This window comes from Marmota monax, unplaced genomic scaffold (assembly GCF_021218885.2).
Source record: "Marmota monax isolate L192 unplaced genomic scaffold, Marmota_monax_Labrador192_F-V1.1 WCK01_AAM20220418_F8-fsc00405, whole genome shotgun sequence".
NCBI lineage: Eukaryota > Metazoa > Chordata > Mammalia > Rodentia > Sciuridae > Marmota > Marmota monax.
In genome coordinates, this window is record NW_026694917.1 from 355,617 (window position 1) to 357,979 (window position 2,363).

Below are 2,363 nucleotides of genomic sequence, written 5' to 3' on the forward strand. Positions count from 1 at the left end.
TTCCAGGAGACAAAAGGGTCACATGTTTCAGAAAAATGACTGTCTCCCATAGGTGGACTAAAGAACTGTGGATTTTCGCCTGGAGAAAGGGTTAACATTTGCCTTCATGCTGGATGTCCTGTATTTTGTTAGGCAGGTAACTGTTGTATTTGGAGGTTAACCTGACTGAAGGTGATGTGTATGTGTGCCAAATTGGTAGAAGATGGACTGCTGTGACTTTGTGATGTGTGAGGTTGGCTACAATGAACTAAATTCCACCAAATTCCCTCTAATCCATCGTTTCTGTTTAAGGTGGGTCTTAGAGAAGCTTCCTGGAAGATTAGAGGGCAGAAGGGAAGCAGCCATTCTGTAGTACTAATATGTTGTTGCTGGTCTGCTGGCTCACACCTCATTGGCATGGAGCAGTGGCTGGGCCTGCAGTTGCTCTACCTTCCCCAGGATTCTCCTTTAGGCTCTTGGAATTCTGGGCTAGGAGTGTGCATTCAGCTTCATTAGAAATCTGACCTAAATTTTCCATGTGCCTATATGAACATACCATATGGATCTCAACTTTATGTATAACCACAAGTAACTAATAAAAAATATAAATCAATAGCAGAGAGATCAGTAGAGTAGAGGGAAGGGAACAGAGGAAGGTAGGAGGAGAGGGAAAGGGGAAGTACTGGGGACTGAATTAAAGCAAATTATATTTTATGCTTTAGAATTATGTCAAAACAAACCCAAATATTTTGCATAACTAAAAAGAGTCAATAAAAAAGAATCCCAGCCACTGATTCCATAGGCAAGCACACCTGACATTTTTTTCATCTTCCCTTGTGGGGTTACCGCTCATGCTTTCAGATTTAGTATGCTTCTTGTCTGCCCTGCTTTATACTATCTTCCCTTTCTACTGCTTGTTTTGAAAAAAGTATATTTCAATAATTACAAATAGAAAAAAAATCTCTTCACAAATGTATTATTTGATCAAAAGGGCTTATCGCCATGTATGCAGGATCCCATATATCTGGCATCACACTTTGTCTCCACTCCCTGTTTCCCTAGGGAATGAGAAGGGACCATGTGGCTGAGGAATCAGACGTCTCTGGCAGACTTCTTCCTTGAAGGGCTCTTTGATGACTCCCCAACCCACCTTTTCCTTTTCTGCCTGACCTTGGTGGTCTTCCTTGTTGCACTGAGTAGCAACACCCTCACCATCTTCCTCATCTGTGTGGATCGTGGGCTTCACACCCCCATGTACTTCCTGCTCAGCCAGCTCTCCCTCATGGACCTGATGCACTTCTGCACAACCATCCCCAAGATGGCTACCAACTACCTGTCTGGCAGCAAGTCCATCTCCTTCGTGGGCTGTGCCACCCAGCACTTCCTCTATTTGTCTCTGGGTGGTGCTGAATGTGTTCTGCTAGCTCTCATGTCCTATGACAGGTATGTTGCCATCTGTCACCCTCTGCGTTACACTGTTCTGATGAGCAGGAAGGTGGTACTGATGATGGCTGTCACCTCATGGTTGGGTGCATCTCTGAACTCCCTAATTCACACAGTCATCTTGATGCACTTTCCTTTCTGTGGATCTCGGAAAATACACCACTTCTACTGTGAGTATCCAGCTGTCATGAAGTTGGTATGTGTTGACGTCACCGTCTATGAGACCACAGCGCACATCAGCACCATCGTGCTTCTCCTCCTCCCCATCATCCTGGTTTCTACATCCTATGGCTTCATCCTGCACAGTGTCATTGAGATGCGTTCAGCTGGGAGTAAGAGAAATTCCTTTGCCACTTGCAGCTCCCACTTCATTGTGGTCTCTCTCTGGTTTGGTGCCTGCATCTTCTCATACATGAGGCCCAGGTCCCAGCGCACTCCACTGCAAGACAAAGTTGGTTCTGTGTTCTATAGCATCATTACTCCCACACTGAATCCTCTGATTTATACTCTCCGGAATAAGGATGTAGCTAAGGCTCTGAGGAGAGTGTTGAAGAGAGATTTTATCTCCCAATGACTATACCCATGTTTGTCCCAGATGTAGATGTTATTCTGGGTAAATCTCTAAGAATTTTCAAGAATCCATATACCTGATGTTCTCTGACTCCTCCAAGAATAAAGTGGTTTACGTATACCTTCACTATTTTAACTTATTTGCAGGAATTCAAGCAGCATTGTATATGTGCCTACAGTCATTCAGAGTATTAGAGAAATATCTTTACAAATCCCATTAGAAGAAGACATATAATGGTTAGTGACACTCTAAAAATATTAAGATAAATATATAAGAACCTTTTTTATTATTATTTATCAATAAGATGTATGTAAATCATGCCACCAGAGGGTATTTATGGAGTGTAAAATTAGAATTTGTTGCTTAATAT

General features: G+C 42.7%; 1 protein-coding gene across 1 annotated transcript; it reads left to right on the plus strand.

The window, feature by feature from the left end:
* Positions 1–1,057: 1,057 nt before the first annotated feature.
* Positions 1,058–1,996, plus strand: LOC124081065 (olfactory receptor 2AE1-like). The gene has a single exon (XM_046427197.1). It carries the CDS (start codon positions 1,058–1,060, stop codon positions 1,994–1,996), a length of 939 nt encoding a protein of 312 aa, XP_046283153.1.
* Positions 1,997–2,363: the final 367 nt, after the last annotated feature.

Coding starts and splice junctions, on each gene's coding strand:
- LOC124081065 (XM_046427197.1), top strand. CDS start 1,058: ATGTGGCTGAGGAATCAGACGTCTCTGGCAGACTTCTTCCTTGAAGGG.